Below are 15280 nucleotides of genomic sequence, written 5' to 3'. Positions count from 1 at the left end.
GACCATATACGGCATCACTACACCAAAAATCAGCTTAACACGTGCAGCGGTTTGTGAGTTTTTGCATTGGACAGACAGACAGACAGACAGACAGACAGACAGACAGACAACTCACATACAGACTTTATTCAACCATATAACCTCCCAATTGCGATATATGTATGGCAAATGGGAGCTAAAAACTAATTGTGTTAATTGTTAGACTGCTGTGTGTATAAACAATCTGCCATTATGTGTTTTAAATCTACACAATGCTTTGGAAGTCCACATTACAGTAATTGCAAATAGTGCACAAACACTTACTTTTCCAGGAACAGCAGTTGTTTCTGGTGTTTCCGTTGTTACTTTCACAGTAGTCACAGCCACGGATGATACGTTTCTCAGCAGAGTGGTTTGTTTGGCTACAGATGTATTCTTTTCCTCCTCCTTGGCAGTTGTTTCACCTGACGTCACCAGCACCACAGGCTTAGTTGAGACAGCGTGGCTGCTAGTCTCCTTTCAGCTGTAGTCTGTTGTCTAGTTGTCGGTTGTTGCGTCTCCTTCGCCGCAGTTGATGGCTGGCTGATGCTTGCTGCAGCAGAAGATGCTCTTGTGGCCTGAGTAGTCTGCTTTATAGTGACCTGCACAGGTGCTGCTGCAGTAGTTGCAGCATCTGTAGGCTCGCTAGAAACCTGTGCTGTTGATGGTATAGGGGATTCTCTAGCAGTTGTTTTGGCTGCTTTTCCTACAGACACATCGCCTCCAACGATGGGAGCTCCTGTTGACTGTTGTGAAGTTGCTTGCATTGTAGTCTGTTCCACTGCTGTACTTGTTTTCTCTTGCTGAGTTGTTTGACCAGGAACAAATGTTGTTGATCCAGTTGAAATTACCTTCAAATAAAGGGTCAGTGTAATATAAAAATAGTGTCAATGTCACTGCGCTCCCATTTTACAGAAATACTCAGTACTAGAACACACATGACATTGCATTTTAGCAGGTTGATTACTAAGAAAATTCCATCATAAGTCCAAATTAATCTTATACCCCAGCAATATGAAATGCTCCATCTTATAATGACTTTAAAATATCCGACAGAAAACCACCCTAGGATCAAGACCATCATGTTTTAAAGCAATCCAACAAATACTTTGGGAGATAACGATTTTTTGACAAAAAGTGGGAAAACTTGCCACAAAAATACAAATACGAAAATTTCACCACAATTTGAAACGAATCTGACAAAGGCAAACCCTTGGATCATATATACAGGTTTTCAAAGCAATGGGATGAGCGCTTTTAGAAAATATGATGTTTGACCAAAAACGGGAAAATCACCCCAAAAATACAACTTTCAACATTTTACAACAGTTTGAAGAAATGTAACGAAAGTCACTCTAAAGAGCATGCTTACTAAATTTCAACCAAATCTGGTCAGTGGTTACAGAGTTTTAGCAATTTGCAGGATTTTTCCTTTTTTTCCAAACATTGTCACATTTTTTACTTTGGCATATTCATTTGAAATAAATCTCACATCTACACCCCTGGGTGCACCTGTCCAACAAATACTAAGATGGTATGTCCTGCGGTTAAGGAGTTTTTAATGTGTACATATATCCGCACATACTAACATACAAACATGCATACATAAATATATCCATGCATGCATGCATGCATGCAAACATACATCCATACATACATACATAGACGGACGGACATCCCTATATACATACATACATACAGATAGACAACTCACATACAGACTTTATTCAACCATATAACCTATGAATTGTGGGCGCTCAAAACGAATTGTGTTACCAACATGCTTACCAAATTTCAACCAAATGTGGTCAGTGGTTACAGAGTTTTAGCAATTTGCAGGACTTTTCCTTTTTTCCAAACATTTTCATATTTTTAACCTTGGCATATTCATTTGAACAAAATCTCACAATCTCCATCCCTGGGTGCACCTGTCAGACAAATACTAAGATGGCAGGTCCTGCGGTTTAGGAGTTCTTTATATGGACGGTCATACATCCGCATATACTAACATACAAACATACATACATAAAAACATGCATGCATACATGCATGCATGCATACATACATACATACATACATACATACATACATACATACATACATACATACATACATACATACATACATACATACATACATACATACATTTATTGTTACAGCTTTTAACCTCCAACAGCCGCCCAACCTATCAATACCAGCTTGTTGAACTTGATGCTACTGCTTATAATAATATTAACAAGAGTTAATTACATTCTAATTAAAGTAAAAATGCCTTCATTATCAAGATTATGTCAAAAAAAACCCCAGCATATCTGTCAGGTTATAAAGAATCTTCAGCTGTTATCTTTATCAGTACTATTCAGCCTATTAACCAAGCACATTTTAACTCTCAAATTAACATTGCAAGTAAGTTCTGTTGAATAAGTTGAGACTCTACGTACTCAGAGAAAGCACACTGAAGAGACAAATGTTTGCAACGTTAAAAGTTCAAGGTCATCAAAAGCATTACAAGGAATCATGTAACTCTTTCATTGCTCTGTTTACACAGATTCCATAATTTCTTTAAATAGAACATGAGGAATCTTATAGCCCAGCCTTAGGGGTGGACCATTTGATATCCTGGGGGGGGGGGGGCTTGGAAGATTGGTGGAGAGCCATTATTTTTTTCCCACGTGCTTCACCATGAATTATTTTTTTTCTACAGGGCATATGCTTGCAACTTTTTTTTTCACTTTCCTTCTTCGAAATATATTTTTTTTTACCAAATTTCGGTGCAATGTTTGTTTGCTTGGTTTTTCACACCCAGTAACAAGATGCTGTTCTATCGCACACAGACTATATTCAAGAAACTAAATAAAGATATGTAAATACATGTACATTTTTGATTAACTTTACAAAAACATATTTGTAAAATCATGTACATTTATGGCATTTTATGGCATTTACTTGTCAGTGTTGTCCTTACATTGAAAGTAGCCAGGTAATTTAAGAAGTAGATGGGTGGACTGCGAGGAAGCGAAGCGACTGAGCGGCGAGTGAGCGTAGCGAACGAGGGGGGGAGAGCGCGAGAGGGGGTGTCCCCCCTCTCGCAAGGCGAAAAATTAAATTTTGGAGTGGAAATGGTGTTCTCTGGTGGCACCTGAGGTGACATTTAGCTGAGACTGAAACAGTACTTTTGTTGTGTGTCTTAGACGTGGCTCACATACAACAAAACAAATAAACATGATTTTGTTTTATTTGTATTATTTATGACACACTTATGGTTTTATTGCAGTGAAGATGTAACATTTAATCTAAAATCACCCGCTGTCGTGCTCATTTCATTGCCCATTTCCCATTCTTCATTACCACATAGTAGTTTCCCCAAAATTGTGCTATTCCAGGCTGAGGTGTTATTTATAGGAATGATGCAATGGTAGACGGTAATTGATATTAAACTGAATTTGACTTACATTGTATGTAACTCTTGTACTGTATAAAACCTATCAAATAAAGGGTCAGTGTAATATAAAAATAGTGTCAATGTCACTGCGCTCCCATTTTACAGAAATACTCAGTACTAGAACACACATGACATTGCATTTTAGCAGGTTGATTACTAAGAAAATTCCATCATAAGTCCAAATTAATCTTATACCCCAGCAATATGAAATGCTCCATCTTATAATGACTTTAAAATATCCGACAGAAAACCACCCTAGGATCAAGACCATCATGTTTTAAAGCAATCCAACAAATACTTTGGGAGATAACGATTGTTTGACAAAAAGTGGGAAAACTTGCCACAAAAATACAAATACGAAAATTTCACCACAATTTGAACGAATCTGACAAAGGCAAACCCTCGGATCATACATACAAGTTTTCAAGGCAATGGGATGAGCGCTTTCAGAAAATAAGATTTTTAACAAAAAAAGGGGAAATCGCCCGAAAAATACAACTTTCAACATTTCACCACAGTTTGAAGAATGTAACGGAGGTCACTATAAAGAGCATGCTTACCAAATTTCAACTAAATCTGGTCAGTAGTTACAGAGTTTTAGCAATTTGCAGGATTTGTCCTTGTTTTGCCTACATTTGCATACTTTTGACTTTGGCATATTCATTTGAACAAAATCTTACATCTCCACCCCTGCGGGTACCTGTCCAACAAATACTAAGATGGTAGGTCCTGCAGTTTAGGAATTTTTTATGTGGACGGACATACATCCGCACATACTAACATACATACATACATACATACATACATACATACATACATACATACATACATACATACATACACATACAGACAGACAGACAGACAGACAGACAGACAGACAGACAGACAGACCGACCGACCGACCGACCGACAGACAGACAGACAGACAGATAGACATGCATTGATACATACATTTACTTTTACAGCTTTTAACCTCCAACAGCCGCCCAACCTATCAATATCAGCTTGTTCAATTTGATACTACTACTTATAATAATACAAGAGTTAATTACATTCTAATTGAAGTAAACATGCCTTTCTTATCAAGATTATGTCATAAAAAACAGCATATCTGTCAGGTTCTAAAGAACTTCAGCTGGTTGTCTTTATCAGTACTTTCAGCCTATTAACCAAGCAGAATATGTCAAAGTTGGGATTCAGGAAAGTTGACTTTATATGTTTTAATCATCCAATACGGTAAACATATCACGATGAACTCCCAAAAATGTTGAACTTTCTCATAATTCTACACTAAAATTATTTTGGCTTTGTTGATTTCCTTATTAATTTAATTATTTAAAATTATATGAATTATTTTTTTCTGGGTGAATTGATAGGTTTTTATACAGTACAAGAGTTACATACAATGTAAGTCAAATTCAGTTAAATATCAATTACCGTCTAACATTGCATCATACCTATAAATAACACCTCAGCCTGGAACAGAACAATCATAATCTGCTCATTCACACTGGCAATACTTGACTTTAAATGAATGACCTACTACATTTCACCTGTGTACCAAATTTGAAAGCATGGCAAAAAGTACTACAAATTTGAAAATTTTGCCTTTAGTTCACAGAGTCATCTTCAGGTCACTCCTAAGAACCTGGACACCTAATTAGAAAGTAATACCATACACAATGTCAAAGAAGATTTTTTGACCAAAAATGGCAAAAATTGCCCCAAAAGTACAAATATGCAAAGTTTGCCATAATTTCGATGAATTCTATTTTGAGTTATCACAAGGCACCTGCACGATCCGACCATTGCTTTACGAGAAAAAGATGTTTTACTAAAATGGCAAAAAAAGGAATTAAATTCATTAAAAATAGAAAGCATCAAATATTGACATCAAATCTATAGGTTAAAATGAGTTGGCCAAAGGTACCTAGAAACCAAATATGACAATGATCAGATACGTAGTTCCTCAGTTATTGATTTTTGACCATTTTCGCCCTTTTTTCTATCTCATTTGCATATACATGAGACTAACAAGTTCATTTTTAACAACGGCACATCAAGACCATATACGGCATCACTACACCAAAAATCAGCTTAACACGTGCAGCGGTTTGTGAGTTTTTGCATTGGACAGACAGACATCCCCATGTACAGACATACAGACAGACAACTCACATACAGACTTTTTCCAACCACATAAACTCCCAATTGTCATATATGTATTGCAAATGGGAGCTATAAACTAATTGTGTTAATTGTTAGACTGCTGTGTGTATAAACAATCTGCCATTATGTGTTATAAATCTACACAATACTTTGGAAGTCCACATTACAGTAATTGCAAATAGTGCACAAACACTTACCTTTTCAGGAGCATGAGTTGGTTCTGGTGTTTCCGTTGTTACTTTCACAGTAGTCACAGCCACGGATGATACATTTCTCACCTGAGTTGTTTCTTTGGCAACAGATGAAGTCTTTTCCTCCTCCTTGGCAGTTGTTGCATCTGAGGTCACCAGCACCACAGGCTGAGTTGAGACAGCTTGGCTGCTGGTTTCCCTTTCAGCTGTAGTCTGTTGTCTGGTTGTCGGTTGTTGCGTCTCCTTCGCCGCAGTTGATGGCTGGCGGCTGCTTGCTGCAGCAGTAGATGCTCTTGTGGCCTGAGTAGTCTGCTTTAGAGTGACCTGCACTGGTGCTGCTGCAGTAGTTGCAGCATCTGTAGGCTCGCTAGAAACCTGTGCTGTTGATGGTATAGGGAATTCTGTAGCAGTTGTTTTGGCTGCTGTTCCTACAGACACATCGCCTCCAACGATGGGAGCTCCTGTTGACTGTTGTGAAGTTGCTTGCATTGTAGTCTGTTCCACTGCTGTACTTGTTTTCTCTTGCTGAGTTGTTTGACCAGGAACAAATGTTGTTGATGCAGTTGAAATTACCTTCAAATAAAGGGTCAGTGTAATATAAAAATAGTGTCAATGTCACTGCGCTCCCATTTTACAGAAATACTCAGTTCTAGAACACACATGACATTGCATTTTAGCAGGTTGATTACTAAGAAAATTCCATCATAAGTCCAAATTAATCTTATACCCCAGCAATATGAAATGCTCCATCTTATAATGACTTTACAATATCCGACAGAAAACAACCCTAGGATCAAGACCATCATGTTTTAAAGCAATCCAACAAATACTTTGGGAGATAACGATTTTTTGACAAAAAGTGGGAAAACTTGCCACAAAAATACAAATACGAAAATTTCACCACAATTTGAACGAATCTGACAAAGGCAAACCCTTGGATCATATATACAGGTTTTCAAAGCAATGGGATGAGCGCTTTTAGAAAATACGATGTTTGACCAAAAACGGGAAAATCACCCCAAAAATACAACTTTCAATATTTTACAACAGTTTGAAGAAATGTAACGAAAGTCACTCTAAAGAGCATGCTTACTAAATTTCAACCAAATCTGGTCAGTGGTTACAGAGTTTTAGCAATTTGCAGGATTTTTCCTTTTTTTCCAAACATTGTCACATTTTTTACTTTGGCATATTCATTGAAATAAATCTCACATCTACACCCCTGGGTGCACCTGTCCAACAAATACTAAGATGGTAGGTCCTGCGGTTAAGGAGTTTTTAATGTGTACATACATCCGCACATACTAACATACAACATACATACATAAATATATCCATGCATGCATGCATGCATGCAAACATACATCCATACATACATACATAGACGGACGGACATCCCTATATACATACATACAGATAGACAACTCACATACAGACTTTATTCAACCATATAACCTATGAATTGTGGGCGCTCAAAACGAATTGTGTTACCAACATGCTTACCAAATTTCAACCAAATGTGGTCAGTGGTTACAGAGTTTTAGCAATTTGCAGGACTTTTCCTTTTTTCCAAACATTTTCATATTTTTAACCTTGGCATATTCATTTGAACAAAATCTCACAATCTCCATCCCTGGGTGCACCTGTCAGACAAATACTAAGATGGCAGGTCCTGCGGTTTAGGAGTTCTTTATATGGACGGTCATACATCCGCATATACTAACATACATACATACATACATACATACATACATACATACATACATACATACATACATACATACATACATACGTACATACATACATACAGACAGACAGACAGACAGACAGACAGACAGACAGACATGCATGCATACATACATTTATTGTTACAGCTTTTAACCTCCAACAGCCGCCCAACCTATCAATACCAGCTTGTTGAACTTGATGCTACTGCTTATAATAATATTAACAAGAGTTAATTACATTCTAATTAAAGTAAAAATGCCTTCATTATCAAGATTATGTCAAAAAAAACCCCAGCATATCTGTCAGGTTATAAAGAATCTTCAGCTGTTATCTTTATCAGTACTATTCAGCCTATTAACCAAGCACATTTTAACTCTCAAATTAAACATTGCAAGTAAGTTCTGTTGAATAAGTTGAGACTGTACGTACTCAGAGAAAGCACACTGAAGAGACAAATGTTTGCAACGTTAAAAGTTCAAGGTCATCAAAAGCATTACAAGGAATCATGTAACTCTTTCATTGCACTGTTTACACAGATTCCATAATTTCTTTAAATAGAACATGAGGAATCTTATAGCCCAGCCTTAGGGGTGGACCATTTGATATCCTGGGGGGGGGGGGCTTGGAAGATTGGTGGAGAGCCATTATTTTTTTTCCCACGTGCTTCACCATGAATTATTTTTTTTCTACAGGGCATATGCTTGCAACTTTTTTTTTCACTTTCCTTCTTCGAAATATATTTTTTTTTTACCAAATATCGGTGCAATGTTTGTTTGCTTGGTTTTTCACACCCAGTAACAAGATGCTGTTCTATCGCACACAGACTATATTCAAGAAACTAAATAAAGATATGTAAATACATGTACATTTTTGATTCACTTTACAAAAACATATTTGTAAAATCATGTACATTTATGGCATTTTATGGCATTTACTTGTCAGTGTTGTCCTTACATTGAAAGTAGCCAGGTAATTTAAGAAGTAGATGGGTGGACTGCGAGGAAGCGAAGCGACTGAGCGGCGAGTGAGCGTAGCAAACGAGGGGGGAAGAGCGCGTGAGGGGGGTGTCCCCCCTCTCGCAAGGCGAAAAATGAAATTTTGGAGTGGAAATGGTGTTCTCTGGTGGCACCTGAGGTGACATTTAGCTGAGACTGAAACAGTACTTTTGTTGTGTGTCTTAGACGTGGCTCACATACAACAAACAAATAAACATGATTTTGTTTTGTTTGTATTATTTATGACACACTTATGGTTTTATTTGCAGTGAAGATGTAACATTTAATCTTAAATCACCCGCTGTCTGCTCATTTCATTGCCCATTTCCCATTCTTCATTACCACATAGTAGTTTCCCCAAAATTGTGCTATTCCAGGCTGAGGTGTATTTATAGGAATGATGCAATGGTAGACGGTAATTGATATTAAACTGAATTTGACTTACATTGTATGTAACTCTTGTACTGTATAAAACCTATCAAATAAAGGGTCAGTGTAATATAAAAATAGTGTCAATGTCACTGCGCTCCCATTTTACAGAAATACTCAGTACTAGAACACACATGACATTGCATTTTAGCAGGTTGATTACTAAGAAAATTCCATCATAAGTCCAAATTAATCTTATACCCCAGCAATATGAAATGCTCCATCTTATAATGACTTTAAATATCCGACAGAAAACCACCCTAGGATCAAGACCATCATGTTTTAAAGCAATCCAACAAATACTTTGGGAGATAACGATTTGTTGACAAAAAGCGGGAAAACTTGCCACAAAAATACAAATATGAAAATTTCACCACAATTTGAACGAATCTGACAAAGGCAAACCCTCGGATCATACATACAAGTTTTCAAGGCAATGGGATGAGCACTTTCAGAAAAAAAGATTTTTAACCAAAAAAGGGGAAATCGCCCGAAAAATACAACTTTCAACATTTCACCACAGTTTGAAGAAATGTAACGGAGGTCACTATAAAGAGCATGCTTACCAAATTTCAACCAAATCTGGTCAGTAGTTACAGAGTTTTAGCAATTTGCAGGATTTGTCCTTGTTTTCCCTACATTTGCATATTTTGACTTTGGCATATTCATTTGAACAAATCTTACATCTCCACCCCTGCGGGTACCTGTCCAACAAATACTAAGATGGTAGGTCCTGCAGTTTAGGAATTTTTTAATGTGGACGGACATACATCCGCACATACTAACATACATACATACATACATACATACATACATACATACATACATACATACATACACATACAGACAGAGAGACAGACACAGACAGACAGACAGACAGACAGACAGACACATAGACAGACAGACAGACAGACAAACAGACAGACAGACAGATAGACATGCATTGATACATACATTTACTTTTACAGCTTTTAACCTCCAACAGCCGCCCAACCTATCAATATCAGCTTGTTCAATTTGATACTACTGCTTATAATAATACAAGAGTTAATTACATTCTAATTGAAGTAAACATGCCTTTCTTATCAAGATCATGTCATAAAAAACAGCATATCTGTCAGGTTCTAAAGAATCTTCAGCTGGTTGTCTTTATCAGTACTTTCAGCCTATTAACCAAGCAGAATATGTCAAAGTTGGGATTCAGGAAAGTTGACTTTATATGTTTTAATCATCCAATACGGTAAACATATCACGATGAACTCCCAAAAATCAGAAAAATGTTGAACTTTCTCATAATTCTACACTAAAATTATTTTGGCTTTGTTGATTTCCTTATTAATTTAATTATTTAAAATTATATGAATTATTTTTTTCTTGGTGAATTGATAGGTTTTATACAGTACAAGAGTTACATACAATGTAAGTCAAATTCAGTTAAATATCAATTACCGTCTAACATTGCATCATACCTATAAATAACACCTAAGCCTGGAACAGAACAATCATAATCTGCTCATTCACACTGGCAATACTTGACTTTAAATGAATGACCTACTACATTTCACCTGTGTACCAAATTTGAAAGCATGGCAAAAAGTACTACAAATTTGAAAATTTTGCCTTTAGTTCACAGAGTCATCTTCAGGTCACTCCTAAGAACCTGGACACCTAATTAGAAAGTAATACCATACACAATGTCAAAGAAGATTTTTTGACCAAAAATGGCAAAAATTGCCCCAAAAGTACAAATATGCAAAGTTTGCCATAATTTCGATGAATTCTATTTTGAGTTATCACAAGGCACCTGCACGATCCGACCATTGCTTTACGAGAAAAAGATGTTTTACTAAAATGGCAAAAAAAGGAATTAAATTCATTAAAAATAGAAAGCATCAAATATTGACATCAAATCTATAGGTTAAAATGAGTTGGCCAAAGGTACCAAAACCAAATATGACAATGATCAGATACGTAGTTCCTCAGTTATTGATTTTTGACCATTTTCGCCTTTTTTTCTATCTCATTTGTATATCCATGAGACTAACAAGTTCATTTTAACAACGACACATCAAGACCATATATGGCATCACTACACCAAAGATCAGCTTTATACGTGCAGCGGTTTGTGAGTTTTTGCGTTGGAGGGACAGACATCCCCATGTACATACATACAGACAGACAACTCACATACAGACTTTATTTAACCATATAACATACCAATTGCGATATATGTATGGCAAATGGAAACTCAAAACGAATTGTGTTAATTGTTAGACTGCTGTGTGTATAAACAATCTGCCATTATGTGTTTTACATCTACACAATGCTTTGGAAGTCCACATTACAGTAATTGGAAATAGTGCACACACACTAACCTTTTCGGGATCAGCAGTTGTTTCTGGTGTTTCCGTTGTTACTTTCACAGTAGTCACAGCCACGGATGATACGTTTCTCAGCAGAGTGGTTTGTTTGGCTACAGATGTATTCTTTTCCTCCTCCTTGGCAGTTGTTTCACCTGACGTCACCAGCACCACAGGCTTAGTTGAGACAGCGTGGCTGCTGGTTTCCCTTTCAGCTGTAGTCTGTTGTCTGGTTGTCGGTTGTTGCGTCTCCTTCGCCGCAGTTGATGGCTGGCTGATGCTTGCTGCAGCAGAAGATGCTCTTGTGGCCTGAGTAGTCTGCTTTATAGTGACCTGCACTGGCGCTGCTGCAGTAGTTGCAGCATCTGTAGGCTCGCTAGAAACCTGTGCTGTTGATGGTATAGGGGATTCTCTAGCAGTTGTTTTGGCTGCTGTTCCTACAGACACATCGCCTCCAAAGATGGGAGCTCCTGTTGACTGTCGTGAAGTTGCTTGCATTGTAGTCTGTTCCACTGCTGTACTTGTTTTCTCTTGCTGAGTTGTTTGGCCAGGAGTAAATATTGTTGATCCAGTTGAAAGTACCTTCAAATAAAGGGTCAGTGTAGCATAAAAATAGTGTCAATGACACTGTGCTCCCATTTTACAGAAATACTCAGTACTAGTACACACATGACATTGCATTCTCACAGGTTGATTACTATGAAAATTCCTTTGTAATTCCAAAGTAATCTTATACCCCAGCAATATGAAATGCTCCATCTCATAATGATTTTTACATATCACACAGAAAACAACCCTAGGAGCAAGACTATCATATTTTACAGCAATCCAACAAATATTTTGGGAGAAAATGATTTTTTGACAAAAAGTGGGAAAACTTGCCCCAAAAATACAGATATGAAAATTTCACCACAATTTGAACGAATCTGACAAAGGCAAACTCTCGGATCATACAAACAAGTTTTCAAGGCAATGGGATTAGCACTTTCAGAAAGTACGATTTTTTGACCAAAAACGGGAAAATCGCCCTAAATATAACTTTTAACATTTCACCACAGTTTGACGAAATGTAATGAAAGTCACTATAAAGAGCATGCTTACCAAATTTTAATAAAATAAGGTCAGTGGTTACAGAGTTTTAGCAATTTGCAGGATATTTCCTTTTCCCCCACATTTGCATATTTTTGACTTTGGCATATTCATTTGAACAAAATCTCACATCTCCACCCCTGGGTGTAACTGTCCAACAAATACTAAGATGGGCGGTCCTGCGGTTTAGGAATTTTTAATGTTGACGGACATACATCGGCACATACATACATACATACATACATACATACATACATACATACATACATACATACATACATACATACATACATTCAGACACACAGACACACAGACGGAGACACAGATAGCCATGCATACATACATACATTTATTTTTACAGCTTTTAACCTCCAACAGCCGCCTAACCTATCAATATCAGCTTGTTCAACTTGATACTACTGCTTATAATAATATAGACAAGGGTTAATTATATTCTGATTAAAGTAGTTAATTATATTCTGATTAAAGTAAACATGCCTTGCTTATCAAGATTATGTCGTATAAAGCAGCATATCTGTAAGGATATAAAGAATCTTCATCTCTGGTTATCTTTATCAGTATTTTCAGCCTATTAACCAAGCACATTTTAACTCTCAAATTGACATTGCAAGTCAGTTGTGTTGAATAAGTTGAGACTGTACGTACTCAGAGAAAGCACACTGAAGAGACAAATGTTTGCAACTTAAGAAGTTCAAGGTCATCAAAAGCATTATAAGAAATCATGTAACTATTTCATTGCACTGTTGTTACACAGATTCCATAATTCATATAAATAGAACATGAGGAATCTTATAGCCCAGCCTTACCATGAAAACCCTATCACTTTGACCACTCTTTATATTGACCACTCTATTTTTTTCCTCAAAATGTAATTGGTTTTTTTATCCTTATCAAGTTGACCACAACTTGATATCACAACTTTCTCTATCTCTCTTTATTTGGCCAATCCGTCATGACAAACTTTTATGAGCAATTTCTTTTAGATAACATACAGAGAACAATACATGACGGTACAGAATGTGTCAAAGTTGGGGTTCAGGAAAGTTGCCTTTACATGTTTTAATCATCCAAGATGGTGAACATTTCACTATGAACTGTCAAAAATGTTGAACTTTCTAATAATTCTACACTAAAGTTATTTTTACTTTGTTGATTTCCTAATTAATTCAATTATTTAAAAGTATACGAATTTCTTTTTTTCTGAGTGAATTGATAGAGTTTATACAGAACAAGAGTTACATACAATGTAAGTCAAATTCAGTTAAATATCAATTACCGTCTAACATTGCATCATACCTATAAATAACACCTACGCCTGGAACAGAACAATCATAATCTGCTCATTCACACTGGCAGTAGTTGACTTTAAATGAATGACCTACTACATTTCGCCTGTGTACCAAATTTGAAAGCATGGCAAAAAGTACTACAAATTAGCAAATTTTGCCTTTAGTTCACAGAGTAATCTTCAGGTCACTCCTAAGAACCTGCAAACGCAATTAGAAAGTAATACCACACACAGTTTCAAAGAAGATTTTTTTGACCAAAAATGGCAAAAATTGCCCAAAAGTACAATTCAACCATATGTAAAGTTTGCCATAATTTCGATGAATTCTATTTTGAGTTATCACAAGGCACCTGTACCCCACAGTTTAAAGCGATCCGACCATTGGTTTACGAGAAAACGATTATTTACTAAAATGCCAAAAAAAGAGATAAAATTCATTAAAAATAGGAAGCATCAAATATCGACAATATTGAGTTGGCCAAAGGTACCTAAAAACAAAATACGACAATGAACAGATGAGTAGTTCCTCAGTTATTGATTTTCGACCATTTCCGTCCTTTTTTCTATCTCATTTGCATGTACATGAGATTACCAAGTTCATTTTAACAACGGCACATGAAGTCCATATATGGCATCATAACACAAGAAATCAGCTTAATACCTGCAGTGGTTTGTGAGTTTTAGCGTTGGACGGACAGACATCCCCAAATTCATACATACATATAGACAGACAAATCACATACAGACTTTATTCAACCATATAACCTACGAATTGTGGGCGCTCAAAACGAATTGTGTTAATTGTTAGACTGAGTGTGTATAAACAATCTGCTATGTTTTAAATCTACACAATGCTTTGGAAGTCCACATTACAGTAATTGCAAATAGTGCACAAACACTTACCTTTTCAGGAGCAGCAGTTGTTTCTGGTGTTTCCGTTGTTACTTTTAGAGTAGTCACAGCCATGGATGATACGTTTCTCACCAGAGTGGTTTGTTTGGCTACAGATGAAGTCTTTTCCTCCTCCTTGGCAGTTGTTGCATCTGAGGTCACCAGCACCACAGGCTGAGTTGAGACAGCTTGGCTGCTGGTTTCCCGTTCAGCTGTAGTCTGTTGTCTGGTTGTCGGTTGCTGCGTCTCCTTCGCCGCAGTTGATGGCTGGCGGCTGCTTGCTGCAGCAGTAGATGCTCTTGTGGCCTGAGAAGTCTGCTTTAGAGTGACCTGCACAGGTGCTGCTGCAGTAGTTGCAGCATCTGTAGGCTCGCTAGAAACCTGTGCTGTAGACTGTGCAGGGGCGTCTGTAGCAGTTGTTTTGGCAGCTGTTCCTACAGACACATCGCCTCCAACGATGGGAGCTCCTGTTGACTGTCGTGAAGTTGCTTGCATTGTAGTCTGTTCCACTGCTGTACTTGTTTTCTGTTGCTGAGTTGTTTGACCAGGAACAAATGCTGTTGATCCAGGAACTGCAGTCTTAGATGCTGCACCTGTTGCAAGTTTTGTGGTTGCTGACACACCTGCTGCAGCCGTTGTCACAGCACCTGATGTCTTAA

The 15280-nt window shown here is 37.1% G+C and overlaps 1 protein-coding gene across 1 annotated transcript; it reads right to left on the bottom strand.

Annotated features, from left to right (window-relative positions):
• Positions 1–449: 449 nt before the first annotated feature.
• On the bottom strand, positions 450–15116 carry LOC139134375 (mucin-22-like). Its single transcript, XM_070701236.1, has 4 exons — positions 14634–15116; positions 11348–11914; positions 5827–6393; positions 450–869 (listed from the first exon to the last, which is right to left on the bottom strand). Exons 1-4 carry the CDS (start codon positions 15114–15116, stop codon positions 450–452), a joined length of 2037 nt encoding a protein of 678 aa, XP_070557337.1.
• Positions 15117–15280: the final 164 nt, after the last annotated feature.

The sequence above is a fragment of the Ptychodera flava genome, chromosome 6 (genome assembly GCF_041260155.1).
Source record: "Ptychodera flava strain L36383 chromosome 6, AS_Pfla_20210202, whole genome shotgun sequence".
In the NCBI taxonomy this organism is placed as follows: domain Eukaryota; kingdom Metazoa; phylum Hemichordata; class Enteropneusta; family Ptychoderidae; genus Ptychodera; species Ptychodera flava.
The sequence above is the reverse complement of the archived record's forward strand: the minus strand, read 5'-3'. Positions and strand labels throughout refer to the sequence as shown.

What these genes read in the sequence shown, in the direction of transcription:
- LOC139134375 (XM_070701236.1), bottom strand. Translation starts at nt 15,116, where the DNA reads ATGCAAGCAACTTCACGACAGTCAACAGGAGCTCCCATCGTTGGAGGC. An exon ending in CAACTGCTGCTCCTGAAAAG is followed by an intron (nt 11,915 to 14,633) that starts GTAAGTGTTTGT and finishes CTTTATTTGAAG; the next exon opens with GTACTTTCAACTGGATCAAC. An exon ending in CAACTCATGCTCCTGAAAAG is followed by an intron (nt 870 to 5,826) that starts GTAAGTGTTTGT and finishes CTTTATTTGAAG; the next exon opens with GTAATTTCAACTGGATCAAC.